Raw genomic sequence first — 13,961 nt, 5'->3', positions numbered from 1 at the left:
TAAATAATTTAAATTTTTGGGTTCCATAATATTTAATTTAGTGCTACATGACATGACTAGTCGACCCCTTAATTTGTGTCCACCTATTTATATCCATCTACCTATAAATTATAATCACTTAATTATGTCTATTTATTTTCTCAAATAATGAACATAGAATAGTCAATTATGGTAAATACTACATATAGTTACTACTCAAGCCCTTTTTTAAAATTTGAAACATTTCATACACAACATAATAAAAAGTTTAAATTTCTAAAAAAAAGATGATTAAAGTGGAGAGCATGACTGAAGATATAATTAAGAAAAAAAAACATCGATTACTACTTTACTTAATTTAGTTGTAGATTCCACTAATTTGAGAGTGCTAAATCCCATGCAGCAACATTTATTTAAATTTGTTGGATCAAGACAAGCAGAAAAGCTTAAATCTGAGGTCATACTGTGGCTGCCCTTGTATTAATTATTCAAATCTATATTATATACTATATGTACTTAGGAGACTGGTCCTGACTTGCCATCATTCTCAATCTTAATCTTAACCTTACATTGTGACATTATTTTGTCTGTTTTAGTATGAATCAGCAAACTATTTGCATATATACTAGTAGTCATTTATGCACTTCATATTAGGAAGAAGGTTTCATGTTGAGTGATTAGATTTGATCAATCTCTCCTCCTACAAAGTGCTCACTCCTCAGTATCTGTCATTACCATCCGGCGCGCCGCCTTCTTCACTTGTTTTTTTTGCAGAAGTGGGATTGCTGAAAAAAGGTTCAAGAATTTGTTATCATGTTTGTCCTCTCAACTGGTCTGGAGCTGTGTGTTTTTTCTCAGGTGATCAGTAGTTTCTTAACATCTGATGACCACGTTTGAGAAAATTGATGGTGCTTGTCTTCTTTTCTTTCAAGCACTTTGTAATCAAGAATCAAACTTTTGACTTTTGTGTGGCTAATGGAATGTTAGTTTTGTTTTTAATGTTCATGTGTTTTCGATAATCACAAAGCTTCAAGTAGTCCTAAAGAGATAATGATGATCAGTTAATTACTGCTAATTTAAGAGCACTCTGGCTTAATAATAAGACAAACAAATGTATTACAATTAGAGAGAGCAGAATCTTACTACTTCATATATAAGGGCAAACCAGTAATTACTGGTCACCAAATGAGAGAGAGGCCTAATTCACAAATCTTCTGCTGCTGATGCTACTATTCACATGCCAATTTCGTGTCGAAACTGCTCAAACATATGGCGAAGGCTTGAAATGCTGACAAAGGATATCGGTAATCCATTGTGAACATATCTTTACCAACCTTGCCAAACTGCAGTATGATCTTGTCATGATCGGACTGGTTTGGTTGGGACGGCGTCGCTCCTCCTCCCTGGGTTGCGGCGATGAGCTGGAAATTCTTGACCGATGCGACCGTTACCCTTCCTCTGAAGTTGAGGCACCAACACTGCAGCTGTTCGTGCCACCTCGGAGCCTTATTTTTAAGAACTAAAGGTCTATCCTTTCCACCATCTTCTCCCTCGTGTGGGACGGCCATGTCTGAAAATCTGGCACTGCTGAACTCTGTTGAGCTAGCTATCGATTTAGATAAGGAGATACTCCTGAAAGAGTCTTCGAGAGACCGGGGAAGCAGCTCGGATTGACCAGGGACAGAACCGCCGGGCTCGAGTGAAGAAATGGGGATTGTGTGCATGGCGCAGTGCATCCTACGAGGACCCCTTGTGCCAAGCACATTAAGCTCATATGATACCTGTGCAATGCTGTAACTTCCACTGGGGACTTTTGGCGAAACTTTTTTCGAGTAGAACCTGCGGCTGGTACGACCAGGTGGGGAGATGTTGGAGTTGTTGTGTGGCGGCTGAGTGTCATAAATTATGAACTTGGTTCCAAGAAAATTGGACCTGATCAAAACAAGATAGCAAATTATATCAGTTAATCCGTTACCAATTATGAGTTGAATAGTAACAGACAGAAATCAGAAGTCAGAATGAAGGAAGATTCACTGTATCACAACTCCCCTCACAAACCCATATACAAAATCGAATAACCAAGTGGTTTCAGCTTCTTCAGTAAAAGTGGGTATCAATGATGACCAATTGAACAGTGCAGGTTTCATGATGGATAAACAAATAATTGACACTTCTTTTCCAGATATCATCTAGGTAACTTTAGAGGATTTTGCCTTGGATGTCGTAAGGAAGCAAGAATAAGGATCCTAGAGATGTTATTTAGAAACCTTGTTGAATCTTACTACGAAAAGTAAAAAATTTTATCTTTCAATCCATCGAGTAAAACAATGTGGCTTTTGGATGACCAGAACATGGCAAAGCTCAGAGGAAGGTGTGGCTTAAGAAATATTCTAACCTCACTTTGCCAATATAACTGCTGCTCGACCTTGATATGCTATCAGCATCCATTGAGATCACATACTCTGTACAAGTCGTTCGGCGAACCCGTTTTGCAGAAAGAAGAAATTTACCATTCTCGACAAGCAAAGCTGCAAATACATAGGAACATTAACAAGTTAGATGAATAGAATTAAAAAATCAAATAAGTATAGGGAAACAGCAACTTTACTTAAAAACTTGAGCCCTAGACACTGAGAATGCCTTCATCCTACAAGATTCTTTACTGTGTATCCTTAATTCCTTTTACAATTATTATAGAAGTGAAGGTTTCCACAACGGCACAACCAATTATTAATATCATAGTCTCCAACTTCTAGAGAGTGCGGTTGTATCAAAACAGAAACAGGAATTCGGTAAATAGATGAGCTAGTATTACTATTTACTAGTATTATAATTCTATTTAGCCTTCAAAAGTATAGCCAAAACAGAACAAATCACAAGCATTTCACTTAACTCTTAAAACTCAGAGTGAGACCATGCATAATCTGAGATGCTATAAAGGATTACCATTTTTTGTATCACCAGAGGATAATGTAATTGGCATCTTAATAGAATACCTCTGAAATTTAATATCCAGCTTTGCAAAACAGTTAATATGAATTTCAATTATTAAAACTTGCATTGAATTGAAGCAAATGCAAAACGACAAATAACTCAAGCGTCTAATTTACTATGATCATGTGGTCACAAACGCAACATGAATCTAAAACGATACTAGGTTCCTCTAGCAATGAGTACTTAAATCAATAAAAACAGAAACAGGGTTGAACTTAAACTTCAAGATTTTACACAGTCGTAAACAAACACGTACTAGGACTAAGGCACAGAAATAATTGGTAAGTAAACTTAGACTTGTCTCTCTTTATGAAACACTGAATGCTTCCATCTCGAAACCCTGGCTGCATGAAAAGAAACACAGCATAGCATGCTTTCAGCACAACAGTGATCAACAGGAAACCAATCAGCTAGCATTTACTTGATGAGCAAAAGGTAATATCCACAATCAATGAAAAAATAAAGAAACACTAACCTGCTTGAGGGATATTGGAAAGGTTAATTTTCCACAAAATTCAGGGCATTGAACAATTTCTTTGCACATCTCCCTCCATGACTGGCAAACAGCTCCACATGCCACCATGTGTTTTCGGGCAGGCCATGTACTTTCACTCTCTTCCAATCTTTTGATCACATCACGGAGTAATTCAGGTGGAAGACCAGCCCAACAACTGGTCTGAATAACTTCAGGCTGGTCGTGCAATTCATGGACAGCACCATGAGACTTTCCACGGTGGTGAGCGTGCAGCCTCAAATCAAAACTTCGTTTCGACAAGCTTCCTATACTGTCCCTTAAGTCACGAGCTAGGCTACGGAACGACATCAACTGAAGTAGCACTATCCACTAGTAGTTAATAAATAACTCACTTCTTATCCTGCTCTTCCAAGCTCTTCTGCATTTGGATCACAGGAACTATAAGCCACGGAGGTTAAATTCAAATCATTAGCATCTTTCTCACAGAAGCTTGAGCAGTTTACCAAAATGTCTTTAACAAACCAACTTTTTTATAGCTTAACAGCAAAGGAAATAGTAAAGAAGGAGGAGGAAAAGCTCAAAGCAAGAAAAGAAGATTCCCCAAAAGAAGAAGCTCACATGGAGGAAAAAGCAGATTAAACACTCTATTTAAATCAGCAACCAGTTTCCCGCTTATTTAACATTTTCTGAAACAAAAAGGTTGTAAATCCATCAACGGAAAACGGTAATTTTAAAAAGGAAAAATAGAATCCACAAAAGTGTTAGTTCGTACAATACCTCCAAAATCGAAAAAAGGAAAACGGAATATATTCAATTTCAGTTTACGTACACCACCTCAAACGAAAATTGTCAAACAAATTTCCTAAACAGAGTCGCATTACTCAAAAACCGGGAATACATAAAAACACCAGATTACTTCTCCGATTTAACTCTGATTCACTCAGCTACAGTACAAATCCGAAGCAAACACTGCATACATCCAACTAAAATTGAAAAATTAAACCGAAGAAGAAATCATAGCACACATTTTTTACTAAATTGGCGCAGACATTGATACGCGGATAGCTTGAATTGATAGGCAAGAGAGGAAACGGCGAGAAGAGGAGGGGGTTATATACCTGGTCCGTGGATAGCGTCGGTAGTTGTTGTGATTGCGTAAAAGCTTATGCGAAATGCGGCCGTATTTCTTCCTCGAGATTGAAAAAGATGGCAGTTTTTGGTTTTTGGATGTGTCTGCCGAAGCGCGTTTCTCTCTCTAGAAAACTGCTTCTGTGTGTCGGACTCCACTCCCAATGTTTTTTATACAATCGAATAAATTAAAAAGAAAAATACAAATTCCAGCTCTTTTTATATTCAGTTGAATTTTACTCCTTGGATTTGTGTCAGTTTATATCTGAGAGTCGCATAGACGAGACATAATTTATGCTAGCGCTGAAATCTTGATTAGTTGTACTATTCATTGTGTACGATCATGTAAACTATAATGGAAAAAAAAATTCAAAATACGAGCTTCCACCAAAGGTATAAATCATTAGGTCTTCTTTATTTTCTCTCTTTATATGAATTAAAACGGGCAGGTTTTACTGATTTAACAAATTTAATTCATTAGATCACATTTAATCGGATATAGACGTTTATTTAATAGACAAGTTTAAGATTCAAACCACGTCATTATATATTATAGTCTTTTTTAATGATACTTATTTTATAAAAAAAATAGAGCTCTTTGATGGAAGAATTTATATTTTGGCTCAAGATGAATATTATTGAGAAGAATTTAGCTTTTAACAAAACAAATTAGTAGATGTATGAAATTGTATAAAGGATATAAGGCGATTGTCTCAAAAATAGCACCTTAGAGATAGAGATAAAGAGTCGAAGTTTCTTTTGAATTCAGAAAGGCCAATTCCTCATGCACTTAGGCTCCATTTGGTACACGGAATTCGAATTGAAATTGAGATTCTATGGAATTGAATTAGAAGAAATTGAATTCTAATTCAATTCCAAATCCTATGTTTAAGAGAGAGTGAAGTAATTAATATGAAATTGAATTTAGATAATTTGTGCAGACACACAGTAACCACTATACACAAAATACACATACTATACACATAAAATACACATACTATACACACATAATACATACACTACACACATTTCACACACTTCACACACTACACAAATTTCACACATGTCACACACTTCACACAATACACAAATTTCACACATTTCACATACTACACAAATTTCACACATTTCCCACACTACACATATTTCACACACTACACACACTTCATACACAAAACACACATTTCACACACTTCACACACTACACACATTTCACACACTACACAAATTTCATACACTTCACACACTACACAAATTTCACACACTTTCACACTTTACACATATTTTACACATTTCAAGAATCCGATTTTTAGATTTTTTTTCAGTTTTAGAATTTTTTTTCCGACCTAAATAAAATAATTGAAATTTTCCAAAAGTTTAAACTGAACCAAATTTGAAATTTTGGTTTGTGAATAGTGTGTGTATTTTATTTTGGGTATATTGTGCGTAGTGTGTGTATGTTGTGTAAAATTTTTGTCGTGTGTGTAATGTGTGTAGTATGTATATTTTGTGTAGTGTATGTAGCGTGTGTATTTTGTGTAGTGTGTGTATAGTGTGAAATATGTGAAATTTATGTAGTGTATAGTATGTGAAATGTGTGTAGTGTGTGAAATTTATTTAGTGTGTAGCGTGTGAAATGTGTGTAGTGTGCAGTGTGTGAAATTTGTTTAGTGTGTGTAGTGTGTGAAATGTGTGAAATGTGTGTATTGTGTGAAATTTGTTTAGTGTGTGAAATGTGTGTAGTGTGTGTAGTGCGTGAAATTTGTGTAGTGTGTGTAGTGTGTGAAATGTATGTAATGCGGGAAATGTGTGAAATTTGTGTAGTGTGCGTAGTGTGTGTAATGTGTATAGTGTATGTAGTGTGTGAAATGTGTGTAGTGTGTGTAGTGTGTGAAATGTGTGTAGTGTGTGAAATGTGTGTAGTGTGTGAAATGTGTGTAATACGAGAAATGTGTGAAATTTGTGTAGTATGTGAAATTTGTATAGTGTGTGAAACGTGTGCAGTGTGTGAAATGTGTGTAATGTGGGAAATGTGTGTAGTGTGTGAAATGTGTGTAGTGTGTGTGTGTGTGTGTGTGTGTGAAACGTGTGTAGTATTCCGAGCTTTCATAGGCTCAATAGGTTGCGCTGGACATAGTAGGAAAGGAAGTCACGAGAGTCGCCCGCGAAAAGTAGAGCTTGGCTTAGTTCTAAATCCTGGTTCTACGATCAAGATCCGCTTTTCAAAATGTGAGTTTGACGCGCGGGAGCCAAAAGCGCGATTTAACGCATTTGGAAGGCCTCTGGGGAGGTAGTGAAGCTATCTAATTTTATGACTATTTATAATTCCAATTTTCTACTTTTGATATGGAATTCAAATCATGGAATTGTAAAATTTGGAATTATAATTCAATTCCAATTCTATATATTTTTGTGATACCAAACAATGGAATTGGAATTGGAGGCTCCAATTTCAATTCTATAGCTCCAATTCCATGTTCCCAAACACACCCTTATAGTTCTTCCCACGTCAATGGATTAGATAACTAATGCCATTAATCAACAACAAACTATGTCCCTGATACAACCCTTTGTCGTATCCCTTTCTCCGGCATCCTAGCGTAGGATCGGCGGCGGCGAAGATCTGGCTGTGCGCGGAAGTCCTCTCCGTCGGGCAGCGCATAATCTAAGTTACAGATAATTCTCCAGCGTCCTGCGACAGGATCGGCGGAAGTTCTAGTTCTAGCTGTGCGCGGAACCCCTCCGTCGGGCAGCGATGGAACTAGGGTTTGATTAATTCATGTTGGGTGTGGGCAAATAATATTGTATTTCATTCATGATCCTTCAAATGATTACATTCTGCCCTATTTATAATACTAAGTCCTAACTTACCGAACAAGAAAATAATATATGAAAAGATACTATGAATCAAAAGATAAATAAATAGAAGATATGGAATATATGGGAAGATATCGTATCAACTCCCCCACGGTTGAAATCCGCCTTGTCCTCAAGGTGGAAATTACGAAGCAACGACGATAGTTGGAAGCAAAAGCTTTGGTGAGGTGTCTCCTCCTGGATCGAACACACGCCAAATAGGCAAACGTCTCCTGACATAGTAATCCCCATCAAATTCCTGAACATTCGTGAAGACAACAGGTTTTGCCGGCATGTTTAGCCCGATGTTAGATGTCTTTGTGGCTAGTAAGCCCTTCATCCATCCTCCATGTGGCAGCTCTTTATCATCATCCGATTTCCCCTCCACCAGAGATTTCACAATCTGCTTCCTCAGCTCCTCCTGCTCTTGCGAATAACTCTTCAACTTATTATTCTCTCCATCATTCCCACTTTCATCCTCTCCACCACTTAGCTCTGGACATGCCTCAATCAATTGCTTCGAAACGACGTCTTTCAAATACATTGGCTTCCCCTTCTTCATACTTGCAGTATCCTCCTCTTCATCACTATCCTCGTCATCGGATTCGAACAATTTCGCATCTCGCTCCCTCAAAATCGGGTCTTGATTTTTCACCTTAATCAACGCCTTAAAAAAATTGGCGTCAGTCTTCTTACTCGGTTTCTTCAACTCTTCCTCCCCAGACGACGATTCCTCTGAATCCGAGGCCGACGAGTCGACTCTGCCCTGCTTCTTGAGCGCTTCGTACCTATGCAGTTCATCTCGCTTCTTGTTTATGGCAAATTCCTAGTTGATTTCAATTTTGGGCAGGTCGTCGTCTAAAGAAATGTCGTCGCTGTCGAAAAGCTTCAAACGATCCATTTCTGGGGGATTTCGTGGTGGTACGTCCGACGAATAGGTGGGTTGCCTAATAGTCGAGGTCTTGTATTGCCTCGGCGGTACATATGAGGAATCCCTGTTGGTGAAGTGCGGCTGCCCATATATTGATGAGGACTCCACGTTGGTGAAGCGCGGCTGCCACGGCGGTACATATGAGGAGTCTGAATATTCTCGCGATGCACGGCGAGGCAGTGGTTCCCAACAAGGGGGCCTCTGTGACTGTGGTGGGTCGTACAACTGGCAACTCGGCCGTGGTCGATCACCGGGAGGATACCAACAGGTGGGGCGACGGGTTTGGACCAATCCCATGTGGTGATTACTATTCCAATTACGTTTGCGACGATAATCCTCATACTCTCATTCATCGTCGTCATCGCAGGCAAGCGGCTGGCTGAACAAGCGCGGGATTGCAAGTTCCAAATCCTCAAACCGCCGGTCCGTCTCCTCTCTCCAAACATCTAATTTATCCATCCTATCCATCAATCGATCCAGTTTGTTGCCAACCGAATCATCGGGACGCATCTCGTCCATGGGTCTACTCTCGAATTCACTTTCGTCAAACTGCTGGCGTTGGTAATTGGTGGGATCGCGGCAGCCAACAGGGTGTTGGCGACGGGAAGATCCGTTCGGGAAGGTATCCGGGCGAGAAGCACCCCAGCGCTCCCTTCCGTTGTTGTTAAATCGTTTCATGAGTTACACAGGATGAAAGCACCAGATGATATAACCCTTTGTCGTATCCCTTTCTCCGGCGTCCTAGCGTAGGATCGGCGGCGGCGAAGATCTGGCTGTGCGCGGAAGTCCTCTACGTCGGGCAGCGCAGAATCTAAGTTACAGATAATTATCCGGCGTCCTGCGACAGGATCGACGGAAGTTCTAGTTCTAGCTGTGCGCGGAACTCCTCCGTCGGGCAGCGATGGAACTAGGGTTTGATTAATTCACGTTGGGTGTGGGCAAATAATATTGTATTTCATTCATGATCCTTCAAATGATTACATTCTGGCCTATTTATAATACTAAGTCCTAACTTACCGAACAAGAAAATAATATATGAAAAGATACTATGAATCAAAAGATAACTAAATAGAAGATATGGAATATATGGGAAGATATCGTATCAGTCCCACCTTCATCCACGACAAATATCGTACTATAAGGTTGCATTTGGTACATTATACAAAATAATAGTGAAATATATATGAGATAAATCACAATAAGAATTGTCTATAACTAAAGAAATGCAATTTTTGTTTAAACTCACTTATTTTTCTATTTAAGAAGTTTATCACCTTCAATAAAATAATTTATAAAGAAAAATAAATATTATTATTTTGAATGGAATAAATATATAGAAGTGAGACTAAAATTTTATTAATTTTTTTAACTCATATTCGATAACAATTTTGATAACAATTTTTAAAATGCATGTCGAACTTAAATGAAATTTTTTTCATAGATAAAGGGAGTTGTATTTAGTATTCTTACAACTCACACGTGGTCCTTCATTGGTCACCCTAAATGCTTATCTTATGATGACGATGTTGTCTTATAGGATTGATCTCGGTGGATTGTCTTTGGAAAAATATCTACTACTACTACTTTTTTGGTGCTAAGAAAAAAATATCTATTTTGAAAAAGCACAAAAAGTATAATCCATAGTGTTGGCGAAATTGTTTGCTCCACGAATGTTCAAATACAATTTTTTAATTAAATAGTGAAATTCCATGTTGTGCTCTCTTTAGTTTTAATAATGCGGAGTATATCACTTAAATCTTTATTTTAATTATTTAATATATTTTCAATTTCTAATATTCTCTTTATTTATAAAAAAACAGACTTTTTTTTATCCTTTTCACCAAAATTAGTTAATAGTTATAGTGCTAAAAATGGAAAGTTACTCTCAATTTAGTACTAGTACTCCATATAGTACTAGTACTTTACTTTTTATCGTTCTCTCTTATACTTTGTTAACATTTTCTCTTTATATGTCACACTTTATCTGTTTCTCTCTTAAACATTATCAATTTTGCGTTAAAATTCATGTCGTTCATTACTGAGATTATTTTTAGTAGATGAGAAGGAATGGTTTTATGGGACTTAACTTATACTATGAGTATATGACCGTTAATCAACCTAAACTATCATATTATAAGGGTGTTTTATTAGTATCGAATGTTGATACGGCATAGATCCTCTACTGTGTTAAAAAAACACATGAAAGAGTGCTGTTGTTAAAACGCAGCCAATTTCACATGAAACGCAGCAAAATTTTAGAGAGAGGAATTGCAAGTTCGATTATTATTAAAGCCACCCACTTCACTTTCTCTGGTTATTTCTTTTACCCTATTTCTTTGATTAAATAACTTCAGATGGGGCCACGTCATTTTTACATATCTATTAACAATATTATAATATAACTAATAATTACACTTATTAATGTCATTAACTTCATTCCTGTAATTATTAATTGATTTTCCAGTGAATCATACTCATTTTTCATAAGTTATTAAAAGCGGCGTGCAAAATTTTTTTCGAATATTTCTTTAATTTATGTATAAAATATATTATAAACATCAGTTAAACTTATAAATTAAAACACTTATAAATGTCGATCATATAATAAATTATTTCTCTGTATTTATGAATTGTATCATTTATTCTATTTATATTTATATTTTATTTTTCAAACAACTTTTATTCAGAAATATTCAAAGTCTAGAAAATATAAAAATAATTTATTATATCTCATATATATCTAGATGTACCAATAGTGAATACAAATAATGAGTTAATTAAGTTGTCGTTAGATGAATTAATTAATACTTCAGTAATTAAATTAATTTTACGCTATGTTTGTGTGTTGATGCATCAATAACAAAACTTATTTAAAATAAAATAAAAGCTGTGCATAATATAAGTAGCTATATAAAAATGACTTGGACCCATCTGAAATTATTTAATCAAAGAAATAGGGTAAAACAAAATAACCAGAGAAAGAGAAGTGGGTGGCTTTAATAATAATCGAACTTGCAATTCCTCTCTCTAAAATTTTGTTGCGTTTATTGTGAAATTGACTGCGTCTTAACAACAGCACTCCCTGCTGTATTTTTTAACACAACAGAGGATCATCTCCCTATTAAAATGACATATTGTTAAGGAAGAAGTTTCTCAACGATAGATTCCGCGTCGAACGTCGCGGGAGCTTTTGCCCGTCCATCAATCCGGCGTTGAAATTATTTATGCTTTTGTGCACGATGAAAAAGAGAAGAGAGTGTGAGAATAAAATAGAAGGATAATTGATATTTCTTGATTGATTGAAATGAATACCAATGTCCACTATTTATAATAGTGGATACTAACTTAATGAGCAAGACAAAAGATATGCACTCCCTAAATATCTAATTAAATAACATAACTAACTAATAGATATAAAATATATATAAAATAATAAACGTATCACATGCTAGAATGGCAGCACGGTGGAAACAGAATATACATTGGAAAGGTCAAATTATCATATACATTGGAAAGGTCAAATATTGATTCAATGTACATAAGCTAAATGGATATTAAACATAATTAAATAATTTTTTTTGACCTTATCTGTTTTTCAGTCTATTGGCTGTGAAGTGTGAAATAACAAAGTGGCGCATTAAAATAGAAAAATATTACAAATAATAGTTTGAGGAAAGAAATTGTTAAGATGCTTATGTTAGAAAGCGACTTTTGATTTTAAAAACTTAAAGTTAGGCTTTGAGATAAAAGGAAAAATATCATATGCTCCAGTCCACTATCATAATAACTGTTTTCATTTGACTTGTGAATAGAAATCAGCACTAACATAAATAATGAATTTGATCAATATGTTTCTTGATAGTCTCTCTCCCTTTTCCTTCCAATAAAAGTTATAGGGCATACACAAGATCTAATAGATTCACAACAAAATTGGGTTGGATCACTATGAAGATGACACAAACCAACATCAGATTTAAGGGCGTAATTTATTTCTTGAATAATTTAATCATAGAAATTTATTTTCAAGGCACTATGAAAAAGTAAAGAAAATGCACAAGTAGGTTCCCATTCATGGGGTGATATTGACACGGGCCGGGCCCTCAAATGGGCTTCTTCAATTTGATTATCCAAAACTTCTCGGGTTAAACTTTAAAAAATTAAAAAAAATATATATATATATATATATATATATATATATAGGGTAGTGATCAATGTATAACTAATCTTAAGTGTATAACTAGAGAACAAATCTCAGCCACACATCTTAATGGAACAAATATTATTTATTTTAATTATAGAAAATATGCTGAGGGTAATTTTGGAAATTACTTTCTGAATTAAAACATGCGATCAAATTACGCGAAATCTTCCAAATCTGCGATCCTTTCTTCTTCCAAATCGTAATTCTGAGCTGGGGGTGGCGCCGGAGAGGATACTGGCGGCGGTGGGGGAGCTGGCAAAGGCGATCGGGGCGGAGGGGCTGTTGGCAGATTCAATCGTCGCGCCAATGCTGAAAAAACCCCAAATCAAAACCTACCTCTACGTCGGACTCACCGGAATCAGCGTCGGCGGGTAAGGAGACGCAACGATGAGCTGCCGTAGAAGAGAAGCGGAGTTTCGGAACAAGAGCGGGGCGCGGTGGCTGTAGTCTCTAAGATTCGTCTTCGATATAGTTAGTTTCCGTCTACGTTTAATGTTACTGATGTATCTTGTGATTTTACTTCACTCTTGTTTACAAAACATCACTCTTGTTCTGATTTTACTTCACTCTTGTTCACAAAACACATCACTCTTGTTCTGATTTCACTTCACTCTTGTTCACAAAACACATCACACTTGTTCTGATTTCACTTCACTCTTGTTCACAAAACACATCACTCTTGTTCTGATTTCACTTCACTCTTGTTCTGATTTTACTTCACTCTTGTTCACAAAACACATCACTCTTGTTCTGATTTCACTTCACTCTTGTTCACAAAACACATCACTCTTGTTCTGATTTCACTTCACTCTTGTTCACAAAACACATCACTCTTGTTCTGATTTCACTTCACTCTTGTTCTGATTTTACTTCACTCTTGTTCACAAAACACATCACTCTTGTTCTGATTTCACTTCACTTTTGTTCACAAAACACATCACTCTTGTTCTGATTTCACTTCACTCTTGTTCACAAAACACATCACTCTTGTTCTGATTTCACTTCACTCTTGTTCACAAAACACATCACTCTTGTTCTGATTTCACTTCACTCTTGTTCTGATTTTACTTCACTCTTGTTCTCAAAACACATCACTCTTGTTCTGATTTCACTTCACTCTTGTTCACAAAACACATCACTCTTGTTCTGATTTCACTTCACTCTTGTTCTGATTTTACTTCACTCTTGTTCACAAAACACATCACTCTTGTTCTGATTTTACTTCACTCTTGTTACAAAACACATCACTCTTAGCATGATTTTACTTCACTCTTCACTCTTAGCATGATTATTTTTGGGACAATTCAACATTGATATTATAATTAGATCAGAGCAAGAAGAAACAGAAAGGGGCTACATCTGAAATGCATAGCTAAAATCTCACAAAATTCAAATAC

At 36.3% G+C, this 13,961-nt stretch overlaps 1 protein-coding gene across 4 annotated transcripts; it reads right to left on the bottom strand.

The window, feature by feature from the left end:
- Positions 1–1,044: 1,044 nt before the first annotated feature.
- Positions 1,045–4,741, bottom strand: LOC121785744 (tubby-like F-box protein 8). 4 transcript variants are annotated; one of them, XM_042184174.1, is made up of 5 exons: positions 4,567–4,741; positions 3,449–3,886; positions 3,230–3,317; positions 2,375–2,507; positions 1,045–1,911 (listed from the first exon to the last, which is right to left on the bottom strand). In XM_042184174.1, exons 2-5 carry the CDS (start codon positions 3,794–3,796, stop codon positions 1,209–1,211), a joined length of 1,272 nt encoding a protein of 423 aa, XP_042040108.1. In that variant the 5' UTR covers positions 3,797–3,886; positions 4,567–4,741; the 3' UTR covers positions 1,045–1,208. The 4 variants fall into 4 exon arrangements, with proteins under 4 accessions (XP_042040108.1, XP_042040100.1, XP_042040122.1 ...); XM_042184166.1 differs by having other exon boundaries at positions 3,449–3,866; positions 4,567–4,740; XM_042184188.1 differs by lacking the exon at positions 4,567–4,741 and adding an exon at positions 4,474–4,520 and having other exon boundaries at positions 3,449–3,866.
- Between the last annotated feature and the right edge of the window lie 9,220 nt (positions 4,742–13,961).

The sequence above is a fragment of the Salvia splendens genome, chromosome 2 (assembly GCF_004379255.2).
Source record: "Salvia splendens isolate huo1 chromosome 2, SspV2, whole genome shotgun sequence".
NCBI classification, from domain to species: Eukaryota; Viridiplantae; Streptophyta; class Magnoliopsida; order Lamiales; family Lamiaceae; genus Salvia; species Salvia splendens.
Note: the sequence above shows the minus strand (reverse complement) of the source record. Positions and strands in the feature narration are given on the sequence as shown.

Coding starts and splice junctions, on each gene's coding strand:
- LOC121785744 (XM_042184174.1), bottom strand. CDS start 3,796: ATGTCGTTCCGTAGCCTAGCTCGTGACTTAAGGGACAGTATAGGAAGC. Junction 2,508..3,229: donor ATTTCTGTGCCTTAGTCCTA/GTACGTGTTTGT, acceptor ATGTATTTGCAG/CTTTGCTTGTCGAGAATGGT. Junction 1,912..2,374: donor AGTTATATTGGCAAAGTGAG/GTTAGAATATTT, acceptor TGTTTTGATCAG/GTCCAATTTTCTTGGAACCA.